Source organism: Argiope bruennichi, chromosome 8, assembly GCF_947563725.1.
Source record: "Argiope bruennichi chromosome 8, qqArgBrue1.1, whole genome shotgun sequence".
In the NCBI taxonomy this organism is placed as follows: domain Eukaryota; kingdom Metazoa; phylum Arthropoda; class Arachnida; order Araneae; family Araneidae; genus Argiope; species Argiope bruennichi.
This window is the reverse complement of record NC_079158.1, coordinates 73,144,352-73,157,332: the sequence shown is the minus strand read 5'-3', so window position 1 is coordinate 73,157,332 and position 12,981 is coordinate 73,144,352. Positions and strand designations below refer to the sequence as shown.

Here is a 12,981-nt window from a genome sequence, read left to right as displayed (position 1 = left end):
AAATATTTTTTTTTAATTCCGTGTTTTAAATTTCATGAGTTAATAATGGTTAAAAATTTTATCTATGAAGCAATAAAGGATCAAATTTAGAAAAAAAGAATCTTTCTTAATTTTAAACAAATTATTCAAGATTTTAATCTATAATGCGTTAGAATAATAAGGAAGAAATAAAGAAAATCAAACTTGAAATGAAACTTTGTTAGACAATGGAATTAATATTTGCTTTCTACGTGTATAATACATAAGCGTTTCATTTTTATTTAAATATACTCCTGCTTACACTTGTATTGAATCGTTATTTGAACAAAGATTAAAAGATAAAAATTAGGTAAAATTGAAGTAAATTAAGTTAAATTTCCTTTACTTACAAGCATTCAGGATAGTTTAAAATGAAATTATCTTTAAATTGCATTATTTATAATTTAAAATCAAAAATTTAGATCGATTATATCTAATACGAACAATACAAAAGTTTGCATATGACTCTTTTAAAAAATTTTCCGCTTCCCTTAAGATTACAGTTTGTGTCACGTGAATAATTGGCCTAAGATACATTTAAATTTTCCCTTACTTTCAGTTGTGTTATGAAATATTATCTTATAAAAGGGAACAATTTTAAAGAAGTATACATTAATAGTTAGTTTGAATTCTTGCGATAAAATGCTATTGCTTATATTTTACATATTGATAGGAATATTTTTCGCGTTCCTTTCGAAATGTTCTTTTTGGAGATATAAATATAGCACGTTGATGCCAGGAAGAAAACCGAGTGTCTTTAATATTCTTGGAGATAATGGGGAATTGATAGATTTTAGACATTTAGGATCTAAGTACTCGATACATCTCAGTAAGTATTTATTATTTTGGAAGTTGAACAAATTTTTCATTTATTAATTAAATCGCTATGAATTTTGAATTTAAGTTACACTTATCTGTATTCAATATTTTTTTATTTCTTAGAATTATTTCGATATTTCATGTAAAAATAGTTATAGAATTATTAATGTATTTAAAAATAAAATCATTCCTTATTTTCATTTTAAAGGTAATTTCTTTTTTAAAGGTAATCTCTTTTTTATAACTTCAACATGTCTATGTCAAATTTCATATTATTCATTACTTGTGATTACGAAGATGTGTTACTTTATACCATTGTTTTTATGAATTCATTAACTCAAGATTGGATGCTTTGGTTGTATGTTATATGCGCTCGCTCATTAAATAGTGCCATTTGAGCTCAAGCTTTTAAAAGGTTGACACATTATAATCTTCATCTTTGCATGTAAGATTCGGTGCTTTGAAAACGGACAAGAGGTTAAAAATCACTGTCAAAGTGAGAATGATATTCCATGTCCCAGATAACGAAAGGAAGCAATAATTTTCGATTTTATTATTTAATTTTTTTATCTCTTACAGATTAAGTTTATTTAACAGAAGGAAAAGAAATACACAGGAAATACTTTAAATTCAAATTTAAATGAATATCAAGAATGTTTAGTTCTATCAATATGTATGTATGCATGCATGTATATTTATTCCACAAGCTGATACTTGAAATTTGCTAATGTTTGTAATTTTGTTTATATTGTAATTTTGAATACCTATAAAATTCATCAACTCTGGATTGCTTCCAGCAGTATCTTAGGTTATGAACAGAAAATGAATATGCAGGGCATTTCATTTTATTGAATTCTGAAAAACAAACCAAAGAAATCTTCGCAGTATTTGAATAATATATATATATTTCCCTACAGGATTTATGGATGTACTGAGAAATCTAAATAAAACCTTTCAGAAGAAACATTTGTTCTGTGTCTGGATTTTATACACGCCTTTTGTATTTCTTGTCAAAGCTGAGGCTGTAAAGGTTCGTATTAATATTGTTGTTGGGTAAGAAAAACCGCTAACATTTAAGAAACTAACATGATTTCCTTTTCGCAAGTATCTATTTTTTAACTTAAACGGTTGCCATATTTTTCTGATTAAATATAAATTACTACTCATTTCAGACTCACTTTTGTGCGATTTTACTCCGTTTAGAGGTGATACGTAGAGAGTAAGAATAGCATTTCCTTGGAGGCCATTGCTTATCGCCTTTCCTTATTTAACGATTCTACTAGGGCGCTGATTTTCAATTTTTTTTGTAATAATTGTTCTATTTTGCTTTAATTCGAAATTGCCTGATGTTTCTATATATTGGTTAGTATAAAATAAATAAACAATAGTCGATAATTAAAAATAGTAAATAATCCTTCCTATATTATCTTGTATCTTTTCTTAGTGAAATTAAATCCGACATATGCTCATAAGAACAGAAAGTATAGGCATCCGAAAACAAGACAGTATGTCAGATTTTTACCATTTGGTAAAATCCCAAAAAGAATTGCAATCAATCATAAGTGTGTTACAATAGTAAAGAGTCTTTCAAAAATTGTAATTAATCAAATTTATTATAGGAATTGAAATTTTATATTATTGCATTATGGATTTAGAGCAAAAGTAAGTTAAGAAGAATATTTCCTCTTTTACTTTAAAGAAAACTTTGTCTCCATCTTCAGAGCCGACACATGTACCGTGTTGGTCTGGTGGTGAGGTCTCATTTTGAAAACGGCGGATTTCAGTTTCTAGATGCAATTTCATCTAAGAATCGTCGTGGGAGCGGGTCAGGAGAACATTCAATTCTTCGAGTTCAAACCTCCAATTACTGATGTGGTGCGAAAGTTTGGAGAGTGGGTGCCAGCTAAGTTGTCAACTTCGTCATCTGTCCGCAGCACAAAATTACGAAGTTCGTCCCAATATATCCCTAGTGTTGCTTAAAACGGGACATTAATATAACTAAAGTAAATCAGAACTTAAATCTAATCTTAGGTTATCCATCAATATAATTATTGGAATAAGCATATTTTTCATAATTTAGTGAAAATAACAATGAATACTGATTGTTTCTAAGTTATTTTAAAGAAGACATAATAACAAATGAACTGTTGATTTGAAAAACTGAGATCTGACATATAATTTCACCCTATAACACGAATGTAAAACAAACATTTCAAAGACAAATAAATATTGATAGCATTGATAGAAAAGTAATAAATGGTGTCAAATTATTCATTTTTATGACAAATTATTCATTTTTTTTTCAAATTATTCATTAAATAAATGGTGACAAATTATTCATTTTTTTCAAATTATTCATTAAATAAATGGTGACAAATTATTCATTTTTATTCTGTAGGAAGCCTTGAGTGGAAATAAGATGAAAGAAAAGAGTTGGATTTATAAATTCATGAGACCTCTATTTGGTTATGGTTTAGCTACGAGGTAAGGGCTTTCTTTATAAATGCCATATATTATTTTAGATTTAGTAACTCATTTTACGGTATTTTTTATTAGAACTACCCTTTTAGCTTTAGAATTATTATTTTTTATTCATTTTTTCTAACTCCCTTATTGTTTATGCTTTTATGAAATATACCACGTTTTTCTTGTCTAAGCAGGTTTTACAATATTAGCAAGGCATTTTAATTAAGATATACTGAATTTGTTTATTCTATGAATACGACTTTTTTGTTTATTTGTGAAAAGAATGGCCCATATTATATTTGAAAAGTTTATTAAAAATTTATCATGCAAATACAACTAATAATCGGCAATAAACTTTTAAATAAAATACATGTTCTTAAATAAGTATCACAATTTGATTGATATTTTGTAATAAATTCAAAAATAAAAAAAAATCTATGTAAATATTTTATTTAATTGTTCCCTTTTCAGGCCACATGTTACATGGAAGCCCCGACGCAAGCTGCTAAACCGTTGTTTCCATCCTGATATTTTGAGAGGCTTCTTGCCGGTTTTTAATGAACATGCTCAAGAACTCGTTAAGGTTTTTCGAAAATCTGAAAATAAATACACTGAAATATCTCATACGATAGCACTTTGTGCTCTGGATATAATTTGTGGTATGTAAACAAAAGCCTTTTTTTGCTTTTGCCAGCTGAATATGGTTCACATCGTAATGGTTTTGAATATGGTTCACATCGTAACCATATTCATATTCAGCTGACTTGCAGGGAATACTGGCTATGCTTATCTTGATTTATCTCTTATGTACAACTTAATATTTATGATTCTTATATACACTGAATTATAAAAGGATAATAGCAATGTTATTTTATTAAACCGACACCTTTTCTTACCTACAGTATATACAAATAATACACAATGATTAGTGAATAAAGTCCCATAAACTACAAGAAAGAAAATATAATTGCCCAATTTAGTTAATTTTTAACTTCCGAGGTACTGTAACTTCATTTTGTTATTTGTTTTCAAATTTCAGAGATAATAATTAGATTCATTTTCTATTAATTGCCATCAATGGAAGAAAATGCAAGCGATCATATATATTATGAAACAATTAAAACAATTTGAATTTCGTTTGAATATTGAAATCTCTTATCAAAATTTTACAAAAATATAAATGCGAAACTAAACAAAAATATATTATTATTTGTTGCAAATTCGTTTACCCTATGCCTAAAGAAGAGCTCCAAACTTATGGAAACTTATAAAAAATGGATATCAGTATTTTCAATCAGCATAAAACCAATGGATTTCCAAGTGTGGCATCCTGACTTTTTATAGATTCAGATAGATACATAGATAGATGTATAGATTTGAAGATCCAGATGTTTTGAAGGAAACATTAATTATAATTAATTTCATTTAAGATCATTATATATTAATTTATGATAACTATTTCCCTTACTCCAATATTTATTTAGCCTCAAATTGCTTTAAAGATTTTCTGCTACTGGAATTTCATATCTTAGTCTTATATCTGTTCCCTTTTGTTTTGTCTCGGTATTTTAATTTTTCTTTCCTATTTCTCGTATAAACTGCAAAGCAAAATATGGAGAATACGTTCATATTTATATTTTCATATTTATATGATGCTGTAAACTTGGGATTGATAGAAATTGAATAAAAATAAAAAGAACCCTTCTAATATGATAATAATTCTAACCATTCTAAGTTTCATCTGATTTCTCATCCACAGGCTGAAACAGGTGAATTCCCGTTAAATCAGGTACGATACCAGATTGTATCTTAGTTATTTTGATTTTTCTTTCCTTTTTCTCGTACAAACTGCAAAGCAAATTACCGAGAATATTTTAATATTTATATTTTCATATTATTATGATGCTGTAAACTTGGGATTGATAGAAATTGAATAAAAATAAAAAGAACCCTTCTAATATGATAATAATTCTAATCATTCTAAGTTTCATCTGATTTCTCATCCATAGGCTGAAACACGTGAATTACCGTTAAATCAGGTACGATACCAGATTGTATCATGTCTTACTTGAATCTTATCAGTATTTAGTACATAAACAGTTCAGAAATATATAGCAGATATTAACCAAATCATGCTCATTAAAGAAAAAGAATAATTTCCCTGATTCAAAGTTCAACAATATTATTTTGATTTAATTCGTTTTATAATTAAGGTGCGTTATTTCCTTTCATCAAAATAAATTGCAAGTACAGAGTTACCAAGAAGAAGGCCTATCATTGCCGGTCCCAAGGGGTTGCGCGGCTTCTCCGTAATCTCTGCTCCATCAAATATTACTAAAAGATGAAGATGGCTTTATGTAGATTTTTTACAAGCTTCAAGACATACTATAAATGTGAATTATGGAAACATAGGTGAATATTTGTATAAGGAATTTTTTAAAAATTTTGATTATAATCATTTATGAGCACAACCTGTACCTTCGTACGCAACTTCGTTGCACTAGAACTTTTTTCCTTGAATCACCCATAGACGGTTACTCTAAATACTATTTCAATTTTCTACAATTGTAATAATAAACGTCAAAAGAAAAGGAACATTTGTGAAAAGATGCCTTTATTCTTATGATATAAAACTGAAACATGCATTATTTTTCTACATATTCAACCAGGACTTCAACCCATTTTCCTCAACGTTTCTCAAGTTTTTTTTTTTTTTAATTCATTCGAAAAAAAAAGATTTTCGTTTATATCTGAAACCAATTGTGCACCGTATCAAACACTTCTTCATTGGTTGCAAATCTCCGTCCCTTACAGCTTTCCTTAATGCTCCAAAGATATGAAAATTGCTTAGAGCCAGGTATAGATTGTATGGTGCGTTTTTTAGTACTTCACTGTTTCAGCCATCCGTTCGGCAGAATGTTGCGGAAGATTACCTTGCCGGATGATACCTTTTTTCAGTTTTCAATGATATTTGTATCAGATTGCAGATTTATATTTCTGCAGGTTTAAACCCCTCCTCAAACAAAAAGCGAATAACAACCACCATTTCCTCATTGGTGCAGACAGACAATTGAGCTTCCATAACGATTCTTAACGTTTAACTGGAGAGGTGCGGTCTGTGAGATCGCTGACGATGGACTTCCGGTCCACCCTATACTATTTTTAGCTGAATCAAATGGATTAACCCTGTAGCTTCCTGTTTCGTGACCTTCACTACACATGCTCTTTTTCAACCGGTTTCAGCAAATGCTTTATAAAAAAATTCAGCTAATTCTTTGAGCGACGATATTAAGACCTCACATTCCCTTTAGTGTTCCATTACTAAACAAGGTTTAGCAGATGACTCTAAAACTTGGTGCTCGAAACATCTTCAAACCTACTGAGCCTCGTTATGAAGCAGAGCTCCAGAGATTTTTAAATGAGTCAGAAAATGATCTGAGTAATGAAGATAATTGAATAGATTATTTTTTCAATGAAAGTTCGCATTGTGTTGATTCTAATATAGATGTTTAAATATAATTAATTTTTCTGGTGAGTATGAATTAAGAACAATTTCTAAAATATATTAATATACCAAGAGAAATATTTGCAGATTTTATAGGCTGATTTTTATTATAATACTTAACCTATATGTTCAAAATGCCCTCGAAAACTGATAATGCCGTTAAAAAAAAGGTAAAGTTTGCACATAGTCATTTTTTTCCTATAATTGTTTAATTTTAAATAATAGTGTTTTCTGTATAGCTTTTTCTATACTGGAAAAATATGTACGATTTCAAAAATAATAAGTAATATGTCTTTTCAAGAATATTGCTTGTTGTAATATATAATTTGAGAAGAAAATGTAGGTTCAAGCGTAATTACTATTTTCACTGATAAAGTATTTAGAAAAAAAAAATTCTAAAACCTATGTATATATCAAGAAAAATATCTGTAGAATATATTGGCAGATGTTCATACTGATACTTTCAATAGAAAATTAAATTTGTGAATAAATACCGCACCTCCCCAGTTAAGGATTAAATATCTGCTGCACTCCGACGACTATTGTGGGAATAAAAGTGACACGTTGTATAGAAGTGTTGCCTATTACATTAATTCAACTCTGCATACTCGCAAAAACCTTGAAAATCGAAACTACAGAAGTCAATTGAAATTTTAATTTACCTTAATAAATATAGAAGTGCTGTTATTTCAAAACTATCTTCTGCGGGAACATTCAATACGCTAAACCATAAGTAAAATATACACCTTGTACATCGATCCTGCAGAAATTTACATTTTTGTCATTACATATGTAATGAGAAATAGAAACAGTCACCATAATGTCGTATTTTGTGTCTTTTTTACACCTACATGATCATTCACTTCACTCGTACATTAGAGTAAATCATATGATTAAAATGTAACTAACATATTTGACATTATAAGAGGTTTACAGTTATTTCCCCTGGCTTACAATTTGGTACAAAAAGAGGCTTACAATTATTCCCTAATTATTTTTTTTGAAATCCCCATACACTGTTTCTTTTACGAGTAATTTTTTTTATAATAGAGAAAACAACAGGTACTTCTTATGAGTTACTTTTATATGATGAATAAAATTCTTTTTATATGTAATATATATATATTTTTTATTTTAGAAACTGCTTTCGATATAAAGCTTAAAACTCTTGAAAATAACGAATCACAATATGCGAATGCAGTTCGAAGGTAAGTGAGAAATACTGAAAAACTTGTTCGATCATAACACAATTTATCTCCAATAGTGATTGTTCTAAGAGCAACTTTTATTTCATCTGTTATATTATCTCCGCTGGGCATGGTGGCCTGGTGGTAAAGTCTCGGCTGTGGAGTAGGAGGGTTTTAGGTTCGAGAGACGATTCCACCGAAGAATTGTCTTGTAAGCGGGTCTAGTGCACGCTTAATCACTCGGGGACAAATATCCTCCCATTGTGTCGGCGTGGAGGGGGGGGGATTCTCGCTTTAATATTTTATTCTCGCTATAGTCGCCTCACCGAGGTTGAAAATTATTTGGCTCTACTGTTGCATTGAAACGATATGTTACTATAACTATACCAAAAACAACTATCTTCCCTACCTGAAAAAACCTTTACTTTTAAGCTGGGTAGAATTTATCTGCGGTACAGCTCATTCATTTAAAGAGAAGTTTATTTGTTAAGGCCTGTTTAATTTCTTGAATAAACAAATGTGCAGCAAAAATAAATCTAAACTTGAAGGGTTTAGTGCAAAAGATAAACAATTTTAATTCTTCAAATTTTTGGATAATTATTTAAAATTAAAAAAAATATATATATAACATCACAGTTGAGGCAAAATATCAATTTTGATTAATTTCCTCAGAATTTAATTATATTATAAAAGTACGTCGAATTGAAAAATATATATATCTTCAGATTATTTGATACTGTTGAACATTTGGTAGTTACATCTTTCTTTCATAGAATGTCGATTCCATCTATTTATGAGAGATATATCTCACAAATAAAGCGTTTTTTTTGGATTTGCGATCAGAAAGCTACTTTTTCCAGTCTCTCATTTTCTTTCAATAAACCCTTCTATACATCTGTTAATTTGTCTGATTTTTATTAATTGTAAAACCACGCATTATTTCGTTATATATATTTAAGTATATACACCATAGCAAATTTATATCTCACAACATTTTTTCAGTCTTGCATGGTCTCTTCAGATTAATAAACATTAAATATTTAAAAAAAATATAATAAAATCTAAGAAGATCAATATCAATGTTCCTCAAGATTTTTCGGAATGTAATCACCTCCTTTTTGAAGACTCTTCAATTTCAAGAAAGAATATAAATACATTTTCTCTATATGAAATAGTAGGATATAGTTTCACAAGAATAAACATACAAGACACAAATACACATACATTTACATACATATGTTTGTGTTTAGTTTAAATATATAATATATGTGTAAGATCCATAAAGTATTTTAAATTGTTAAGTTATTCAATTTTTATAATAATTATTTTAATTACATAGAGAAATATTTCTATTTTAATTGATAGGTTAAAAGGTTGTTTTCTTATAAATATCTTTTTATCTAATTTAATCAGTAAAATGTTTTAATAAATAGTTTTTTTGAGATTTAAAAGCTCGGCAGAAAATTTTTTATACAAAATACGCAATTCCACTTTGTTGAATTTGCTCTTTAAATTAAATACTACAAAATTTTCCCAATTTGTGTGTAGTAATCTTTTATTTTAATAAATAGATTAAAAAATAGATAAGTTTTGAAATTATTTAATATCAATTTATCAAGAAAATCATAAAATGTGTATTAATATTTTAAAGAAAATTATGTATTAAATGAATTTCTTTTCTGAAAGAAATAACGTTCATTCAAGTTTTTGTTTTTTTAAAAATAGCCCATCCCCCCCCCCAAAAAAAAAATAAAGGACCTATAAACTACTTAAAAATGAAAAGACTGATTGAAATATAATTGATATATAGTAAAATATATTTACAAAATGTATGCCTTCAATAAATAATTAACAGCTTTCAATAATCCAAATCGATTTTCATGATTTTTTTTGGAGCTATATCGTTTCCGTAGTTTCTAAAGATTGTTTCTGGATAGAAAAAAAAAGAATTAATAGCATTTTTAGTCACTATTGAGCACAAAGATATCTGCATTGACATATTTTCTCTATTTCATTCATCATTATAATGTATATTTTATTTTAATAAAGATTATTATTATTACTTTAGTAACACGATGCATATCTTTTTGGTTCTAATTTTTAATTTTTAATTTATTTCCAAATATAAAAAAAAATTGTATTGCAATTTGTTTATTTTAATTATGTAAAGTATTAACAATTAAATTTAGAGAAATATACAGCTTTTTGTAAGAAATTTTTTTCTATCTAATATTTTCTAAGCTAATTGATGCCTTTTATTTTCTGTAAAGGTTGAGTGAAATTCTTCTGAATAGAATGTATTCATTTTGGCTGTGGCCAGAGGTCATAGCTTGGAATTCGCCAATCGGCAAAGAAGCCAAAGTTCATCTTAAATACATGAGAGAATTCACAGAAAAGGTATTAAACGAACTGAAATTATCTCGAAACTTTCCGAATATTTTGTAAGTATTTTAAGTTTGACATTTTTAAGTTTGGCCATTTTGACAAAAAGATTTATTTAAAAAAAATAAACTTTGATTTTGATTTTCGTTATGCATTTTTATATATTTTTTAAAGTTTTCCCTAACATATTTAAATATGCTTTCTTGATATATTTATATCAATCAGTATTAGTAATCAGTAGTCAATTGAAAATAAATCTATTTCATTAAAAGAAAACTAACAGATATAGATTAAACATAATCAATATTTGGAAATTTTCAAGCAATTAATTCACTATGAATGACACATAATACGATATGAATATGCAGTTAAAGAATTTGCACATTCTGCGCCAATTTTAAACTTGTTTTAATTGAAAATAATAATTACAACTTATTCAGTTTTTCAGCAGAATAAAATTGACGTGAAAATAATAATAGTCTTATGTGAAAATAATTGTTTTTCACTGTATCAAAACTTCTCCTAAGAAAAAATTATTGCATTCAACAATAAAAGTAAAACATGGCATATATATATATATATATATATATATATATATATATATATATATATATATATATATATATATATATATATACAAAATGAAAATCTATCATTAATTTCATTTCGAATTAAAAGTATACTTGCAAAATTTCTGCATCTTTAGACAAGCAAAATATAATATTTTATCATGACAGTTCTTTTCTTTATATCTGAAAACTGATTTAGTTTATGATAAGTCTCCTACACAATGTCGCTCTTTTCTTAATTGTATCAATTTTGGACATAAATTTAATTAATACTGATATGATGTTCAATCTATGTATATTTTGTTTATTAATTAAAAATTTGGAAGCGTATTAGGGCTAGAAAAATTCCATAAAATGTTTTATTTAAACAATTAAAAGGTATCACTTTACAATTATTTGGAGTTTCATTCGACAATTAATTAACACTAATTAGAATTTTTTGAAATTATGTGAATTTTGAGTCTTTCTCTTTTCTCGGAAAAAAAAACGATTTTGCATTAGAAATAGAAACCATAACATGTTTTCAGCCGAAATTTTATGCAACATTGCTTTGAAGATTTGTAATGCTATTTTAAGAATAAGTAGTATATGTGACAATAAATTATTTTTGTTGAATTTAAGTATTCAGTTTTGCTCGTAAAACAGTAAGCATGTGTTAGTGGCTTCATTCCCCCTTCATTTAATAAATCTGAGTAACTAACAAACTTTAACTTCTGCTTAATATATATATGTATATATATTTAAAAATTAAGTTTTAATAAAAATTATATTTTTTAAAAATGTTTCTTTAGAATTCACAAATATTGTGAATTTAAAAAGTGGTTACTTTTATCTATACGATTAATTCCTTTTGAATTTAATTCATTTTACCGATTCATTTATTGATAAAATACTGAGAGATGCAAAAGAAAATGTAAGCCATTTAGGAAAAATTTGTTCTTTCTAACTTCATTAAAGGACAATTAATTATTAATTTTTCTAATAGTGTACAATTATGAAGAAATTAAAACAACAATTTGGTATTTCTGAAGGTAATTCGTGAGAAGAAAGAGCGCTATTTATCTCTTGGACCTGGAGCTGACAAAGGAAAGTGCCAAGCATTGTTAGATGTACTTCTGAAATTGCACTTAGTTGAACATGAATTGACAGAAGAAGATGTCAAACATGAAGTAGACACATTTGCTTTAGCGGTAAAAATTTAATTATTTCCCCAAATGAAACTTTTATATGATTTTGATATTAAGAAAGTATTAAATTTTCTTATCAAAAATTTCTTTAAATAAATAATTTGAAACTCTATGAATTCCGAAAGATCTCAACCCCCATTTAACAAAATTAAGGTGGGCGTCCAAAACAATCAAATATCATTGCGAAATTTCCTGCGCATTTCTTTCAATTTTCTTCTTTCTCAGATTTCAGGGATTATTCACTGTAAGTCATAAATTTTTTTTTTTGTTCAGATTTTCACACAGATGGACTTGAGGGACGGGGTGATTTTTGAAATAGTTCAAAAGATGTCCGAGCATATATTTACTTAACAGCTATAAGTTAAGCGAGACTTTCTTATAACAATGTCATAAGAAAAGAAAAATGGCTGTCAATGCGGATGTTGTGAATTTTTCTTTGCATCCGAGAAAATTATTTAGAGGTAGACGATCTGGTTGACGAATGAGAAAACTTGGTACTCTCAATTACGATCGAGGAAACGCAGTTTTTAAATTTTTTATCCGATTGAAGAGCAGAGGTGGCCGTTCATCTATCAATTGTACATCTAACACCTATTTTCAAACATGAAATCTGAGAATATCACTTTTCTAAGGAACAAAATATTTTTTATTCGATGCATTAAGAATCAGCTGTAAAGTAAAAAAAAAAAAAAAAAAATGCAAATTTAAATTTGCATCGGAGCACTAAAAAAATGATAGTATTAATATATTTTTAATATATGCTGAATATATATAATATGCTCTATTAAATAATATGACAATCAACATTGCCATATTTTCCGTATTTAGTGTTAATTTTTTAAAGAAAT

At 27.4% G+C, this 12,981-nt stretch overlaps 1 protein-coding gene across 2 annotated transcripts; it reads left to right on the top strand.

Annotated features, from left to right (window-relative positions):
• Window positions 1–659: 659 nt before the first annotated feature.
• Window positions 660–12,152, top strand: LOC129981471 (cytochrome P450 4V2-like). Of its 2 annotated transcripts, none has more exons than XM_056092318.1 (7): window positions 660–847; window positions 1,755–1,867; window positions 3,236–3,321; window positions 3,775–3,962; window positions 7,947–8,016; window positions 10,266–10,392; window positions 11,978–12,152. In XM_056092318.1, the coding sequence occupies exons 1-7, from the start codon at window positions 661–663 to the stop codon at window positions 12,146–12,148; spliced, it is 942 nt and encodes a 313-aa protein (XP_055948293.1). In that variant the 5' UTR covers window position 660; the 3' UTR covers window positions 12,149–12,152. The 2 variants fall into 2 exon arrangements, with proteins under 2 accessions (XP_055948293.1, XP_055948294.1); XM_056092319.1 differs by having other exon boundaries at window positions 10,266–10,436; window positions 11,978–12,098.
• Window positions 12,153–12,981: the final 829 nt, after the last annotated feature.